Raw genomic sequence first — 16,122 nt, 5'->3', positions numbered from 1 at the left:
TTTATTCTATTTTTATTTTTTCTACATTTAAACTTTATCGCTTTCTCATAGATTTCTTAAACTTTTAATCTCAACAATTTTCACCAAAATAATCTCTTTAATTATGATCAATTATAACTTCAATTATGGTTATTTATATATTGATTTATTTTGTCGTTTCACTATTTATTACTTTCATGAGTATCGAGTTATTTGTCTGTGGGGGTATGTGTCTCTATACTTTTGGGGTTTTTTGAACAAAAAAAAAAACTAAATAAAAATTTTACTCAGTCAATGAAATATATAATTTTGACTCCTTAATTAATAAATTGTCTATTTTTAAAATAAATGTAACACAATAATAATATGTAAGGGTTTCAAAATGATAAAGCAATAAAAAAAAACAAGTTTTGAGGAAAAAAGTATCTGAAATACAAAGTCAAAATATGTCACCAGTCCAAATATTTTCCCCCTTTTTATTGATATATTTGTTTCTTTTGCTATTTAATCCCTTATAAAGCTCTAACATGTTATACTTTACTTATGTTATTTTTGGTCTAAAAATAATAAATTTATTATCAAAAACTATTTGTGCGATTGAATTTTCAAGTAATTTTTTTTATATTCGTTCTTTTTATTCATTATATATGTTAAAAAAAACCTCAATTACTATTTAATGTGTGCAAATAACCCTTGAGGCATATCATTCACCCTTCGTCATCTAATATGCACCGTTTGGTATTTTACCCATCGTTTTTTTTCTTACTTTCATTTTGCCCCACTCATATTTTTTTAATCTTTTTCATTCTTTCTAAATCCATTATTTTATCTTTTATTTTATTTCTTTCTATTTTAATTTTCTTCTTTCATTTTGTTTTAACTCCATTTGTCTACGAATATCTCTTACGAACAGAATTTTTACTTTACTTTCTTTTCGCTTTTTTTTTCCTCTCTTTCTTTTTGACACCATTTGTCATCCACAGTTACGTGCACTAATTTTCTCCTAAATTTTTCTTTTTTGTTCCTTTTTACTCTCATTCTCTCTCTTTGATTTTTTGAACCTCAAATCTAAACTTTCTCAGAAGAGTTATCTCCTTGCCTGTGCTTATTTTTTTTTCAATTATTTTGTTATCTTATGATTTAGAATATTTCATCAATTTAATCATATAAACTTTTCACTTAGACTACTATTTATATATTCTTTAAATTTCTTAGTAATTTTTTTCTATGTTAAATTTTTTCTATTCTACGTTATTAAAATTTTAATTGCAACTTTATATGTGCAACACACATAGCTAAACTAGTAATTTATAAAACCCAAAGATCTACTTCTGACTCAAGTTCCCAAAGAAGATCAAGCAACATTTCATTGATTCATTCTTCTTTTCCTTTTTATTTTATTAGATTTTGTGAATTCTTTATTCAATTAGTCTTTACATGTAAATAGGTGTGTTTTAATAGTTACTCTAATATTATCAATCAATAGATATCATTGTTTTAACCGTAAGATATTGATCAGATAATTATAATAAATTAGATAGTTGACCAAAAAACTATATGATAATTAATGAGATTAGTTTTTTTTTATCATGTTATATCATCAAATTTATATATTTAATAAGTAAAAACGTAATCATTAAAAGCTCCCATATATATATATATACATGTATGCAAAGTACATACATAAATCACTAGTGTGTATATATATTGACGAGTTTTTAATAGTTACGTTTTCATCGTGACCACCTCTAAATATACAAATTTGATAACGTGACGCAATAAGAACATAATTTCATTAATTATCATTAATATTTTTAGCCAACTATTTAAATTATTAAAACCGTTAGATTAATATTATGACTAAAATAATAATATTCATCATACCTCTATATATAGAGAGAGAGACAATGTCTTAAGTCCTGGAGTCTGCAATGCGACAAATGTAACCTTTTTAAAAATTTTTGTATAACATTGTTCATGTGTGTGTAATATTCGGTTTGTTTACGTGTTTATATACATAATTTTTGAATATTACACTTAAGTGAACTGAGTATTACACGTGTAAAAGAATGACGTTATACAGTAATGTCAAAAAAGTTACATTTGCTGGGTTGATCTAACTATCGAACTTAAAACATTATACATACATACATATATATATATATATATATATTCAAAGGAAGTAGTAATAATTTTAAAAAATAAATAGGATTTATTTGAACGTGCGGACGTGCATCATCACTAATATATATATATATATTTATATAATAAATATATGTGTGCATGCACGCGCGCAAAGGACTAATCATTTAAAAATATATAGGATTTATTTACACGGAACGTTTATCATCATTAGTGTATGTGTATATATATGCAATAAGATTATAAATCTGCTTTATATATATATATATATATATAGATCATGAAAGTAAACCAAAATCCTGCGTTTGCAGGTTCACAAGCACATGGGGCTTTAGGAGCAATTTTCAGCTCCCGGTTTAATTTATAATGTCTCATGCTGGTCATGATTAGCTATATATGTATAAACAAAGCTTTATTCTTTAAAAAGTAGATACGTTTTCTTTAGCCAATATTAACTTGAATACAGGATACTAATTATTTAATATTGATCCCATGGGATTCAGTCATTGATTGACATTTCTTTCCTCAATCAGAGCCAAATATGTATTAGTTGTAGACAAAAACCTTATTGGTCATGTGTGATCACAAATATTGCCGATCCATTTCGGTGGCTTTTGAAACATCAAACATGTGGCAACTACAAAAATTGTTGAAGTCGAATCTAAGTTGGCAACTTGTTTAGTTCTTATTTTACACAAAAGGTTGATTATTAGAATCTTGCAAGAACGTTAATTAATGTGAAGTGTCCTATTATATGCAATGCCAATTAATTTTCTGATTTGTCGTACTAGCCTTTGTATATTGCGAGATTTAAATTAAGTTGCTTTTATTTTATTTCTATTGCCAGACCACGTACGACTTCTTGACCTAATTTCAATAATGTCTGCCAAAATCGTTAATTGGGCTTATCAAGACAAAACAAGGCTTTAGGCAAAAAGTTTGAAAAAGGCCTATAAAGATATGCAGGATTAATACTCTCCCTGTTTTGGGAATTGTACTACTAGATAACATATTTATAGAACTAAATTAAGTAATTAATAGTATATTTTAAAATTATTTAAAGTAAATAACAGTAAATAATTTATTTTGTTGTTGATAAAATTTTTTTTATTTATGTAGAGAAAATTCTTTTTATTAGTAGTAAAAATAAAAGTTATGTGGAAAAAAAAATTGTAATCGTAAATAAAATATTTACATGATAAACTAGTATCGACTTATTTTTACACTAAGCGACTCATTTACTATCGCAATTTAAAAAACGGGTCACAACTGATTTTCTAAAAAGAAAATCTTTATGTTACATCAACCCATTAGTTAGTGGTATTTAACTGTTTCAATTATTGGTACTTATTATTAATATTATTATTGTTATTATTATTTGCTAATATATTGGTACTTTTTTTTATATAGCTTTAATTATTCGGTTGTTATGCATGCCTCAATTAAACTTTAGTTTTGACGAGGAAGCGTCATAACATGGCGATAATGCATTTTCGCAATTCACCTTCACCTTATAGAAAATAAATAAATAAATAAATAAATAAATAAAATCCTTCCAGAAGGGACCAAAAAGAAAGTTACCTACGGCTACATTGAATTGAACGTTCAGTTATATCATATGCCATTTGTTAACATTGGATTCTAATGCTCCTCCCAAATGCTGCCACGTGACCACCGGTTCTACGCTCTTTCCTTTATTGGATTTTCACAACAAAAGATTTAAGTAGATAAGTTGAGAAATGCTGTCCCCATCATTATTTTTATCACTCTTTTTATCTCTCTCCGTATTTATTATAATTCACGTGTTAAATAATAAATATAAAAAGTAAAAAAAAGTGATGTTAATATTTTTTTTTAAAAAAAATTTAAGAAATTACACTTTCCACTCTCTATGCTGATTGTGTCTTATTAACATTTTTCTCAAACTTCAATATTTCACTAAAAGACCCACATCTCCACATATCTCAAAATCTAACTTCAAATCACTGGTGCAGAGCAAATTCGTCCTCAAACATAACCACACTTCACCATCAACTCATATACAAATTATTAAATTATGCACTTGATCTCCTGTACTTTTTGACTATAATTGTAGTAACTATTCTTTGAAATATTACAATAAAAGTGATGAATGATGTTAGAATTTATAAAAAAAAATTATTCTCACACACAATATTACGTATTCCAATTATTGAAGACATTTAGCTGCTTCGATTGTTATTTCAAAGTTTATAGGTTATTTTTACGTGTGCTCCTAAGTTTTAGGTAAAATATCTTACTTTAATTTTTAAACTTTAAATTAATCTCACTTAATTTTATTAGTTACTATTTATGTTTAAAACATACAAAACAGGGGGAAATAAGTGCATTTATGTGGTCCTTTTATATTTGTTTTTAATGAAAATTCTAATAAAATTGATTAAATTGGATTAATTTAAAATTTGAGATAAATTAGAATTTTTTAAAGTTAAAAAAAGAGAAAATGATCCTAAAACTCAGCAGATGAGTTTGATCCAAACTTTATTTTTATCTTTCAAACCAACTCACGTAATACAATAAAAAATCACTTGAATGAAAGCATTTTCAATCTAAATTTTAATAGTCGCAATCAATTCTAAAACACTTTGCAATATTTAATTGAATTTGAGAATAATTTACTGCAACAACCTTAAAAAAAAATATATCAGCCAATAGAACTCGAAATACTAGTGGGCTGACATTTATATATATATAAAAAAAAGGAAATTGTAAACGGAAAAAAGAGAAAAACGACTAAATGACAAAGAAACGTCAATCTCATAATTGAGATGATGTATTCGTGAATATAAATAAGGCCGCGCAGACTTGTTCTTCCTCCCATAAACTCAGCACTATCAAAAGCCACTCAGCCCCATCGCCGTCGCCGTCGCCGTCGTCACCTGGCGGCGATCGTATCGCTCGTCCCCGAAAAAAAATATATTATTAGGCGATGGCGGGGCAGTCACGGAAGTGGATGATTCTGGTGGCGACGATATGGATTCAGGCGTTCACGGGGACCAACTTCGACTTCTCGGCGTACTCGTCGGCGCTGAAATCGGTGCTCGGGATATCGCAGGTTCAGCTCAACTACTTGGCCGTCGCCTCCGACATGGGCAAGGTCTTGGGGTGGTCGTCCGGCTTGGCTTTGATGTACTTTCCCTTGTACGTCGTTTTATTTATGGCTGCGTTTATGGGGTTCCTTGGATATGGAATTCAATGGCTTGTCATCACTCAACTCATTTCCTTGCCTTATTTCCTGGTTAGTATATGCTAATTATTTCTCTTTTCCAATTTAATTTACATAAACATAATGTTTATCTTAAGAAATTTGTGATTGTTTGGTTTGGTTTTTCTATTTTGGGGGTGTTTCATTTCATTACAATTTATAGGTAACATAGCCAAATTCGTTATTTTTCATTAGTTTAATCTTTTTTTTTTTTTTTTTGCTACATGGTATTAGTGTTTCTATATTTGGCTTTTTTAGTTGTACCTCTAATAATCAGGGGCCGAAATTTGTTTTTAACTTAATTTTTCTTTGCAAATTCATTTGTGCGCATTTTGTGTTTCACGGCATCGCTTTTTTATTTGTTTCTTCTATTCCCCATATCTGAGGGAAAAAGTGAAAAAAGTATAAAAGGCAAAGGTGTTCTTGACAATAAAATTAAGAGATGAAAAGAAAATCTTAACCTTTTTTTTTTTTTTTTTTTTTGTTCTCCGCTGCTTTTACTTTTCTTCTTTACTGGTAGACGTCATGACCAAAAAAAAAAAAAAACAATTTACAAACTTTTTTTTCCTTCACGTTCTTATTATTTGGTAGTGGCAAGCCAACCATTCCTTACTATTCTCGAAACAAAAAGAGTTTAATACATAACTTGAATTAGCAAATTCGTGGAAGAGATAATAAAGTTAATTTGCTAAAAGGTTCATCGAAACCAATTTGAAACAATTTGCTCACCACACACGTCCCAGTATATCTTCACTTCATATTTTCTACGCTATTTGTACGTTTGTGTGGGGCCCAACGTCGCCATCCTTTTTGTACTTGCCTTTTACACTGCGTTCGACCGGCTTCTAGAACTTCCAAGCTACATTTTATTTTATTTTTTAATTATTAATAAATTCTAAATTTGGGCTATAGGAAGGAAAAAATTTGGGTTTGTTTTTCTTTTTCTTCTTTTTAATTTTTTTTAATTTTTATTTTTTAATGTCCTAATCTTTTCCTTTCAAGGGTATTTGTGTATCAATGAGATCAAAATCTATTGTTGATCAAGAAAATGTGTTAATTTGTGTATTAAATGTAATTTGATAGTATAAAAATATTTGGAACTGCAAAATGCAAAAACTTTCTAAATAAACTAAAAGGTAAATAACCCTCTATAAATTACTAATTGAGGCCAGTGTTATTATGCAAGAGCGCTTGTCAGGTTTTATATAATAATTTAGTGATACTTTTTTCTAAAGATTCTGATATCAATTTCCTTTTAAGAAAAATTTTATGGTAGCCTGGGTAGGGCACGTTAATGTTTCTTTCTATCATTGAGCTATGTTTTCTTAGCCATTTGATTAAATTTTAACAGTGTGATCTACAAGTGTTAGTTTTTTTTATGGAGTTTTTAATATATCCAAAAACGGTATAGTATGATAGAGTTATTTTCATACTCTAGTACAACTCCTATTATTTCTGTTGAAGAAAAACTTAAAGTGAGGTACGATATGACAACGATCTAACTTTTTGAAATTGAAAATAACCCAATATTTATCACAATGTAAAGGGAGAAAATGACCCAATATTTAATAAACGAAAGTAGTTTTTTTTTATGGAGTTTTTAATATACCAAAAAACCGTATCGTATCGTATGATAGTGTATTTTCATAATATAGTACAACTCCTATTTATATTAGTTATTTATTTCTGTTGAAAAAAACTTAAAAGTGAGGTAATTTGACAACGATATAACATTGTGAGATTAAGAATGGCTCAATATTGATTACATTAATAAAAAGGGAGAAAAACCCAATATTTAATAATCGAAATTCTAAGTTTACTATGAAGGAAAAAACAAATTCTGAGTCAACTCAACCTTAGAACTATAAGAAGCACTTTTAAATTCCACAAAAAAAAAAAAAAAAAAGTGTTCGAAATTTCCATTTTCTTCTTCTTTTGAGTATCGACTAGAAGCCTAGAAAAAGGTACGATTCTGTTGCAATACTCATTATTAAACTGGTGGCATATAAAGGGAGAAATACCTGTTTGCACATGAACGAAATTTATGCAGAAGAAACTTCGTATCACCCACATGTCTTATTTACGTTATGCATATATAAGACATGCCTAATGCCTTATTTATGTCCTATATAGGGAAAGGCTTGACAATACTTGATCTTCTTGGTGACTTCTTAAATTTGTCGAAGATTGATTTTTGTTTTACCTTTTTTGTTTTGGTTTTACTTGCTAGCTAGCAAGTTTGGTTGTCCTAATTTGTTATTATTATTATTATTATTATTATTATTATTATTATTATTATTTATGAAATAGAAATGAATGATATATGGTCATTTTGGAATTCGGCTCTTATGTCCCCATTTTAGTTATTGTTACTAAAATCAAGATCCCATTGTCACCGTAACTTCCTCGTTTTGGAGATGATTGTTTCCATTTTAATTAATACAAGTGGTATATGTGCCCTTACCCCGTTATTTCAGAGATAAGATCATTAGCAACAGACACAAGGCTATAGAATTTTAAAGGGGCTGTTAATTTTAATTATATGTCAATATTATTGTCTATTGCCTATGTTAGTTTATGAAAAATATATAGTAATAGTGATAACTTGTGGGGATTTTTTTTTTTTTTTTTTTTTTTTTTTGCCTTGTTAGAACTGAACTTCTTGTTAAATCAACTTTGAAAACATTGCAAACATTCCAGATATGTACGAGAATTATAACAAAAGAGGACCTGATCATATAATCAATTAAAGTGCATACATTATCTTTATCAGATGTTTGATTTAAGCATCTCATATTTTTGTGTTAGTTTCTTATACAACACAAGATTTATTCCTACATGCTATTCGGATAGAAAATATATATATATATATATATATATACACACACACATAGTGTAGGTTTGAAGTTATTCCATCGTAGATTGTATCTGCTTTTTAATATTCATTTCCGTAAAGAAAGAATAATAAATAAAAATAAAATTATATATAGTTTATTGTGGAACTTTGTTTCAGGTGTTTCTTCTATGCCTGCTGGCCGGTTGTAGCATATGTTGGTTCAACACAGTTTGTTTCGTTCTTTGCATTAGGAATTTCCCATCCAACCAACCTCTCGCCATATCACTAACCGTAAGCTTCAACGGCGTAAGTGCAGCCCTCTACACTCTCGCCGCCAACGCAATCAACCCTTCATCCCCTCCCTTGTACCTCATCTTGAACGCCTTCATTCCTCTCGTCGCCTCCTTCGCCGCCCTGATCCCGATCCTCCGCCAGCCCCCCCTCGACCCCCTCCCGCCCGACGGCGTCCGCCGCGACTCCCTAATCTTCCTCATCCTCAACGTCTTAGCCGTCCTCACCGGCCTCTACCTCCTCCTCTTCGGCTCAAAACCCTCCGACCCCGCCTCGACCGCCCGTCTCCTCTTCGGCGGCTCCATCTTCCTCCTCATCTTTCCCTTGTGCATCCCCGGTGTCGTCTACGCTCGCGACTGGTTCTACCGCGCCGTAAACTCGAGCTTCAGCCTCGACGGCGGCTCGGGGTTTATTCTCGTGGATGTAGATGATCTTGAGCTCCACAAGGAGCTGATGATCACCCGCGAGGCGGCTAGTAGTGCTAATGGGAATGGATCGGTACTTGATAGTCCCTTGCTGAGCGAGAGTGTGGGTGTATTGGGGTTATTGAAAAATAGCAGCACTACTTATAGTAGTGCAAAAATTAGCGAAGGGTGCTGCGAGACGATGATCGGGAAAGATCGGCTGGCAATGCTCGGAGAAGAGCATTCGGCTCGGGATCTTGTTCGGAGATTGGATTTTTGGTTGTACTTTGTGGCTTATTTCTGTGGGGGTACGATTGGCCTTGTTTACAGCAACAATTTGGGGCAAATTGCGCAGTCGCTGGGACATGGTTCCAAAACGACGGCGCTCGTCACGCTTTATTCATCCTTCTCCTTCTTCGGCCGGCTACTTTCAGCTGCACCAGACTACGTACGCGCGTAAGTAAATTTGAAACTTTTTGCAATTACTTTTTTTTGAAAGACATTCATATTTTCTTTTTATATTGATTTACTTTTTAATATCCTTTATTTTATGGAATTAGTAGATTAGTGGCTAAGACCAAATAAATATCTCATAATTTAAAATGGCCCATAATTTATATAATACTCCACTAATTCGCTAATTTATCCCTTTGAATCTTAGGCTTTAATAAATTCTCCATTTACCAGTAAAAAAAAAAAGAAGTGTAAAGAGTACATGAAAACATTTCCTAAGATCTTCTTTTAAATAATCAAAATAGACATTTTTTCCGGTCCTCTCATCTTTTGTAACATTTGCAGAAGTGACATGATCATAGATAAATTTCTTGTAACACAATTACTATCTTAAATATTAAAAAATATTACTACGAACGCAATTATACTTTCAATCTCTTGTATCGCTTAGACTCATCATATTTTTATTGGTAATATTTTATTATTATTGATATGACAATGTTTAGGCGACTATCAATAAATTAATAATAACAACAGAATTGTTATAAAAAATTAAGGCTTTGTTCGTTTTGCGGATTCGAGTTGAGATATGATATTTTTTTAAAGCTTTTAACTGTAGCAGAAAAAATTAGATGTAATATTTTTTGAGAGCTGTAGAAACCTAAAACTAAAAACTTAAATTAGTGAAATGAACGATGCCTAAGTATCCAGGGTATTATATATTAAAACATGTTAAATTATTGTTTGTAATAAATTGTCTAATTAGTTAATTGCAAATCAGTGGTGATGATCCACTGATGATCAGTATGAATAGCTAAATATAGTGATTATTTGCATCACAATACCATATTCAAACAAAGATTTTACAACTCCCGCAGGAAGTTCTATTTTGCAAGGACAGGATGGTTGACCATTGCACTTGTGCCGACACCGTTCGCCTTCTTCCTACTCGCGGCATTGGGCAATGCCGCCGCCCTGCAAGTTGGCACAGCGCTGATCGGGCTGAGCTCGGGCTTCATATTTGCCGCCGCCGTCTCCATAACCTCCGAGCTGTTCGGGCCAAACAGCGTAAGTGTGAACCACAACATCCTCATCACCAACATCCCAATAGGTTCACTCGTGTACGGCCTTCTTGCCGCCATAGTTTATGATGCCAATGGAAGCTCTGGCCTAAGAGATGTAATTACTGACTCGGCAGTGTGTATGGGAAGGCAGTGTTATTCCTCAACTTTTGTGTGGTGGGGTTGTATATCAGTCCTAGGGCTAGCTTCTAGCTTGATGTTATTCTTAAGAACTAGACATGCCTATGACCATTTTGAACATCAACGTACATCGCAATTGTACTAGCTATGTGGCAAATTGCCCAATTGATTACATGTTATGATGAATAATTTTATGTTGATCAACCTGACGACGCATTAACTTGTACAGAGAATCTTTTTTACTTGTAATATTCGCTCTACAATTATTAAAGAGTTTAATTCTTGTACCCTAAATTTTGGAGAGAGAGGAAAGAAATAATAGGAAAGCGATTTTTTTTCTTTTTACCAAGCTACAGATACTATTTGCTTTTAACTTAATTGTAAGAGATATATAAAACGTATTTTTTCTTTTTTGAAAATAAAAAACGTATATTTCATGTAAGAATATGGTCATGTGGAATTAAAATAAAAAATAGACTCCAGAACTTAGATTTTTTCACTAGACAAGCATATGCATAATAAGCAAGTAAATCAATCAAGAATACTACAACGTTTAACCGGAAAAGTGCATGTAACTAAGGAAAAACCACGAGATCTAGATTTTTTTTTTTTTTTTTTTTTTGAAATTAGAACCACGAGATCTAGTTTAGATCCAACCAATAATAGCATTTAAGATTGTTTGTAGACACCAATAAAACCGTCAAGTTACTCTTCAATGAAATGTTGCTGCAAACTCCTAAATATTATTATATTGAATGAGTCAATTCTAGATTTAGAAGAACAATAACTTATAAAAAAATTACAGTTTTTCCTAAATATGTTAAACGAAAAATATATAGGTATCTCAAGAAACAAACAACCAAAAACCATTATTAATTTAACAAAAACAAAAAGGGTGCATTTACGATGAAGAATGCTATTTTACTTCACTAGTAATTGTGTTAAAGGCTATTTTGTTCCACCAATAATTATATTTTAGTCATTGAAAGTTTTTTAATGGTCTGAGCTAGTAGTAAAAATTTTGTGTCATGTGCTGTAATTTTTTAGTATGGACGTATACAAATCTGAGCATTAAAAAATTAATTCAAGTTAAAAATTATAATTCTCATCGTAAAGTAAAATAACCTTCTCCACCGTGAAGGGTTCTTAAAAAAAAAAAAAAAACACAATTAATTTCTTCTCTGAGATTTAAACCCTTTACAGCCATTTTACTTTCTTCTTGCAAGGGGCTCTACTTTCTCTTCCTCTCTTGCCGATCTTCTTTGATTCCTTCTCGGATCTACTTCATTATTATACGCTAACCACTTCAATCTTTTGTTCCATTTTCTTTCCGGTCAATAAATTACAACAAAGCCATTAAAAGAATTGATATTAGAATCATTTAAAACTATATATGACTAAATTATTACATAAAAGAGCTGACAAATTCACGTGTGCACAGCACTTGCGTCAAACCACTGATTTATATAAATTTTGGAGAGAGATCAATCCATATAAAGGAATTAAAATAACAAAAAATAACTCAAAGTCAAAAGTGAAAAAGATATGTGTGTATTTATATATATATGTATAGACAAGATCTATGGCTAAGGGTAGGAACAAAATGAAGCATTTTTAATGCAAAGAAACAACCTCTCGTACGCCAATGCCATCTTCCTCGCGGTAAACATGGAAGACGCGTAATTGCGGCACGCTTTCCCACGCTGGGCCAGCCTTGTGGGCCCTTCTTCCACAGCCCTTTCCAATGCCTCCAATAAAGAATCCACGTTGGGCGCAAACAGAAACCCAAACTCATCATCAACCACAATACTCCCTTTAATGCTCGCAAATCTTGATGCCATAACGCCTTTCCCACTCATCATTGCCTCCATTAGGGTAAGGTCTAGTCCTTGTGGTCTAAGAGTTGGGTTCACAAAAATGTCAATGGCGTTGTAGAAGCCTCGGAGCTCAGATGGGCTCATGGAGCCCAATACTATGACATTGGGCCCGATGTCCATGTACCGGTTCTGCCACGGGCCCGATCCAGCCACAATGAGATACACGTCGGATCTCTTCTGCATAAGAATTGAGAATGCTTCATATAGTAGAGGATGGCCTTTGTCCTTCACTAATCTCCCGGCCACACCGAGGACTAAGCTAGCGTTTCTTGGTACACCAATTTTGGACCTGAAATCTTGACCTGAAATAAGGCCGGGTTAGATATACAGCTTATTATAGATTGAGATTTTTTTTTTTTTTTCAATCTAATTTTAATGTCTCAATTAGATTCAAACATTAGAAGATATAAAAGTCAATTAAAATATATTTTCAACTTTTTAAATAATGTATTATAATATGATCAGCTTAGACATTATTTATAGGAATATAAAGATAATCTAAGAGCAATATTATATGGGCATCGGCCGAGCGAAACACCACTAAAGATTCAGTAATATAAAATCCATAGATAAGATCCACCTTCTATTAATAATTGATGCCTTCAAGCATTTTTCTAGATCTAAATCCATCCTACTAGTCATATTAAAAGATTTAACAAATAACAAAAGTAATATAATTATTATCATTAGTAATTTATAAATTATTTTAGTATTTTAAAAATAATTTCTTTAGAAAAAAAAAAAAAACTAAATTTCAATTTGCGTCATTGCGTGATTTTTTACCTAATTTTTTGTCAACCCCAAAGTCATCTTCATCGACGCCGTTGAGAATAACGTGAACTCTTCTATTGGGGATTTGGTACATGTCCCTTAGCATTTCGCCGCAGCTATCGCTTATAGCAACGTGATGAGCATAGTTGTGGAAGAACCTTATTTCGTTCAGTACCTTTGGAATGACTCCTCGGACGCTTTGGTTGAAGGCAGGGGACATGGCCTCGTTGGCCTTGCGCGTAAGGTCTTGGACGATGTCCGACTGCAAGCTCTCCAGAGCTATGCCGTGCCACGACACCGCCAGGTTTTCGACGTTACGCGCCAGCCAATGAGGAAGCGCCACGCTCTCGGAGTGGACCACGTCGAAATGCCCGTGGTCGTTCTCATGTTGCTGGAATTGCTCCCACGCCTTGTTGTACCGCCACCGCCCGGGCTCGCCTTCGTGGTAGTGTAAAAGTGGTAGACTCATTAATGGACTCTCGCCGCCCTCGCTCGGCGGCGGGAGCGGAGACGGAGGCGGGGAGGTGAAGATGTGGACTTCGTGGCCGCGGCGGGCGAGCGCGGTGTGTAGGGTGTGCGCGTGGCGTTCCATGCCGCCCGGGGTGGTCCCCGCGGGCCATTTCCGGGAGAACACGGCGATCTTGAGGCGGAGAGGAGGGGGGCTTGGCTCGGAGAAGGCGAGGCGGTTCCACGCAAACTCGGCCGCGAGGAGGTCCCCGGACCATGGCTTGGCGTGGGAGGCGGCGAAGGCGGTGCAGATTGAGGTAGTGGTGGGGGTGTGGAGAAGGAAAAGGGCCGGGATTGTGAAGAGGACAATGAAAAAGAGTGTGGTACAAAGATTGGAGTGGGAAGAAGAAATTGCCTTTTTTGGTTTGGTGTTCATCATGGCCATTTTGGAGAGAAATGAAGGGATTATGAGGAGAGTATTGGGATGGAAATTTCAAAGTATTTTGCTGAAAAGTTGAGCAAAGTGGGGGGGAGGTGGGTACGCACTGAAGCAAAGCAAGTGCGCTTTGGATTTGGAATTTTTTGTTTCTTTAATTTCCAAGTGCGTTTCTCACGCTGCTTTTTAGTTTTGAGGGAAAAGAGGACTCATGTGGCATGTATTTTGTGACTTTCTTTCATCATTAGAGGCGTTATAAATATATATATATATATACATCATAATTAGGTTGTGGTTTCGCATATGAAGCTGCAGAGCTAGAATTTCTCCAAAGAAAGGAAAACGTTAAGTTTTATATATATTGTTATATCATACGACTTAGTGGTGATTACTCAAAAGACAAAAAATAGTGGGACGATCTAATATTATAGTTTACTTGAAGCCTGCCTATTAATCGGAATTAGACATACTCACATTACCTTACTATTTTAACATTTTTAATTGGAATTTCTCCTAACTTCCGCGTAAAAAGAAATTATTCAATGCAAAAAAAAAAATTCACTTGTCTTACTACTAATTTTTGTAGGCAACAAACTGATTGCGATGTCTGATTGAAGACTTTGTACACCAATTTGACTAATTTGCCAAACCAAAAATATGCGGAACGACACCACAATCCAATATATATATGTATATATATATATATATATATATATATATATATTCTTGGCAGCTTATGAAAATGAAGGGAAAAAAAATGGGTTAGGCATTTGAGTCGGCTGAACTCCATGTAAAAGACTAAAAAAAGTCAAAACTTTACCTGTAGAATGAAGTCTGACGCACATGCATGTTCAAATTTACTTGGATATACGGCAACATTTCTTTCTGATGTAAACATATTTTTTTGTTACCTATTACCTTTATGTTATCGTCAACAGTCCCGTATTTAGGAAAAAGGGACGGTTTCAGAAGGCATTTTTTTTATAAAAGAATGGATAGTCTACATTAAACAATAAATTGTATGGTGAAATTATTTATAAATTTGGTTTATTGGTTTTGCACTTTATTTTCACTTGAGGCAATGCACAATGTTCAATGTATTTTATTCATTAAAACAAAATCATAGAAGAAAAAAAAAAAAAAAAAAAAAAAACTTTCCCAGATGCAGAGTTGAGTTGCGACTCGCTAGAAGGTAACAATATAAATACTCGTTTCTAATACCGTGCTTTGTTTCCCACGCATTTCTCAATCAAAGTGAGTGAACTAGTACAGTGTTAGCTGGCACTGGCAGAAGGATTGATTAAAGAACATCAACACTATGAGGATTCAATCAACGATGGAATTGCTCTGATTGAAACATTAAAAGATTCCGGTTTATTAGAAGATGGGGCTCATGAGGCCGGTTCTGTCAAGAAGCATGATGTAGTTCGCGATGTTGCTACATGGATTGCTTCGTCATTGGAGAATGAATGAATGTAAATCTCTTTCTCGTTGTTGGAATTGTTTTGAGCGAGATTCAAGTTGCGCAATTATCGAGTTCTCTCAAACGAGTTTGCTTTGCAGACTTCAGTTCCTTGTCCTGTGTGCGATGCCAATCAGAGAATTACCTAAGGAGGTGGAGAACTTTGTTAATTTAAGGCGAGTAGACCTAAACGTAGTGTGCGTTTAGAAGTGAGATTCGTGTCATGGTTTGAATCATGGTTCGTGGCTCGCTACAATATTTTTTCTCACAAAAACACATGTAAAACGAGAATAGTTCTGAATTATGATTCTGAATCTATGAACCAAACGTCTAAAATATTCAAGCTGGAATCTTGTCCAAGTGGACTTGTTTAGAGATTCTAGATATGAGATGGAGTGACTTCAAGTGGCACGCAAAAGGATAGGTTGAAGAGGGACAGGAGAATTTCGAAGAGCTCGGATTCTTGAAGCAGTTACGTTCGTTATCCATCTAGGCCCTGAGGATCTAAAGTGGATAGATAAAGTAAAGCAGATTTGAATTCGTTTGTGGTTTGAATTCTTTTGTGATCCAATTCCAAC

The 16,122-nt window shown here is 33.3% G+C and overlaps 2 protein-coding genes across 3 annotated transcripts; one reads left to right on the top strand and one right to left on the bottom strand.

The window, feature by feature from the left end:
- Positions 1-5,000: 5,000 nt before the first annotated feature.
- LOC21405552 (protein NUCLEAR FUSION DEFECTIVE 4) lies at positions 5,001-10,830 on the top strand. Of its 2 annotated transcripts, none has more exons than XM_010114719.2 (3): positions 5,001-5,398; positions 8,379-9,352; positions 10,228-10,830. In XM_010114719.2, exons 1-3 carry the CDS (start codon positions 5,090-5,092, stop codon positions 10,694-10,696), a joined length of 1,752 nt encoding a protein of 583 aa, XP_010113021.1. In that variant the 5' UTR covers positions 5,001-5,089; the 3' UTR covers positions 10,697-10,830. The 2 variants fall into 2 exon arrangements, with proteins under 2 accessions (XP_010113021.1, XP_024032308.1); XM_024176540.1 differs by having other exon boundaries at positions 8,379-9,344; positions 10,228-10,584.
- A 1,149-nt stretch (positions 10,831-11,979) lies between these two features.
- Positions 11,980-14,350, bottom strand: LOC21405551 (D-inositol 3-phosphate glycosyltransferase). The gene is made up of 2 exons (XM_024176541.1): positions 13,212-14,350; positions 11,980-12,730 (listed from the first exon to the last, which is right to left on the bottom strand). Exons 1-2 carry the CDS (start codon positions 14,089-14,091, stop codon positions 12,138-12,140), a joined length of 1,473 nt encoding a protein of 490 aa, XP_024032309.1. The 5' UTR covers positions 14,092-14,350; the 3' UTR covers positions 11,980-12,137.
- Between the last annotated feature and the right edge of the window lie 1,772 nt (positions 14,351-16,122).

Source organism: Morus notabilis, unplaced genomic scaffold (assembly GCF_000414095.1).
Source record: "Morus notabilis unplaced genomic scaffold, ASM41409v2 Scaffold552, whole genome shotgun sequence".
NCBI lineage: Eukaryota > Viridiplantae > Streptophyta > Magnoliopsida > Rosales > Moraceae > Morus > Morus notabilis.
The sequence above is the reverse complement of the archived record's forward strand: the minus strand, read 5'-3'. Positions and strand labels throughout refer to the sequence as shown.

Excerpts from the sequence above, each read along its gene's own strand:
- LOC21405552 (XM_010114719.2), top strand. The coding sequence starts at position 5,090 with ATGGCGGGGCAGTCACGGAAGTGGATGATTCTGGTGGCGACGATATGG. Across the intron at positions 5,399-8,378 it reads TTTCCTTGCCTTATTTCCTG|GTGTTTCTTCTATGCCTGCT; the intron begins GTTAGTATATGC and ends ACTTTGTTTCAG. Across the intron at positions 9,353-10,227 it reads GCACCAGACTACGTACGCGC|GAAGTTCTATTTTGCAAGGA; the intron begins GTAAGTAAATTT and ends CAACTCCCGCAG.
- LOC21405551 (XM_024176541.1), bottom strand. The coding sequence starts at position 14,091 with ATGGCCATGATGAACACCAAACCAAAAAAGGCAATTTCTTCTTCCCAC. Across the intron at positions 12,731-13,211 it reads TGGGGTTGACAAAAAATTAG|GTCAAGATTTCAGGTCCAAA; the intron begins GTAAAAAATCAC and ends GCCTTATTTCAG.